At 62.9% G+C, this 283-nt stretch overlaps 1 protein-coding gene across 1 annotated transcript in view; it reads left to right on the forward strand.

The window, feature by feature from the left end:
* DUSP11 (dual specificity phosphatase 11) overlaps window positions 1–283 on the forward strand; it is a 6,938-nt gene continuing 6,655 nt past the window's right edge. Inside the window, exon 1 of the mRNA XM_009273809.1 lies at window positions 1–6. Coding sequence (XP_009272084.1) covers window positions 1–6 — 6 coding nt within the window. The remainder of the gene's footprint in view (window positions 7–283) is intronic.

The following is a 283-nucleotide window of genomic DNA, read 5'->3' on the forward strand; positions in this document are numbered from 1 at the left end:
ATGCCGGTACCGGGGATGTTGGTGTCAGGATGGCGTAAGGATGCTGGTACTGGGAGTGGGGTGGGGATGCTGGTACTGGGGATGCTGGTGCCAGTGCTGGCGCAGGGTGGGGATGCCGGTACTGGGGCTTTGATGCTGATGCTGGGGTGAACCAGGATGCTGGTGCTGGTACTGGGGCGGTGATGCTGGTGCTGGGAAGGGGATGCTGGTATTGGGAAGGTGATGGTGGTACTGGGGCAGTGATGGTGGTACTGGGGCGGTGGTGCTGGTGCTGGGGAGGGGA

The sequence above is a fragment of the Aptenodytes forsteri genome, unplaced genomic scaffold (genome assembly GCF_000699145.1).
Source record: "Aptenodytes forsteri isolate BGI_AS27 unplaced genomic scaffold, ASM69914v1 Scaffold127, whole genome shotgun sequence".
Classification (NCBI taxonomy): domain Eukaryota; kingdom Metazoa; phylum Chordata; class Aves; order Sphenisciformes; family Spheniscidae; genus Aptenodytes; species Aptenodytes forsteri.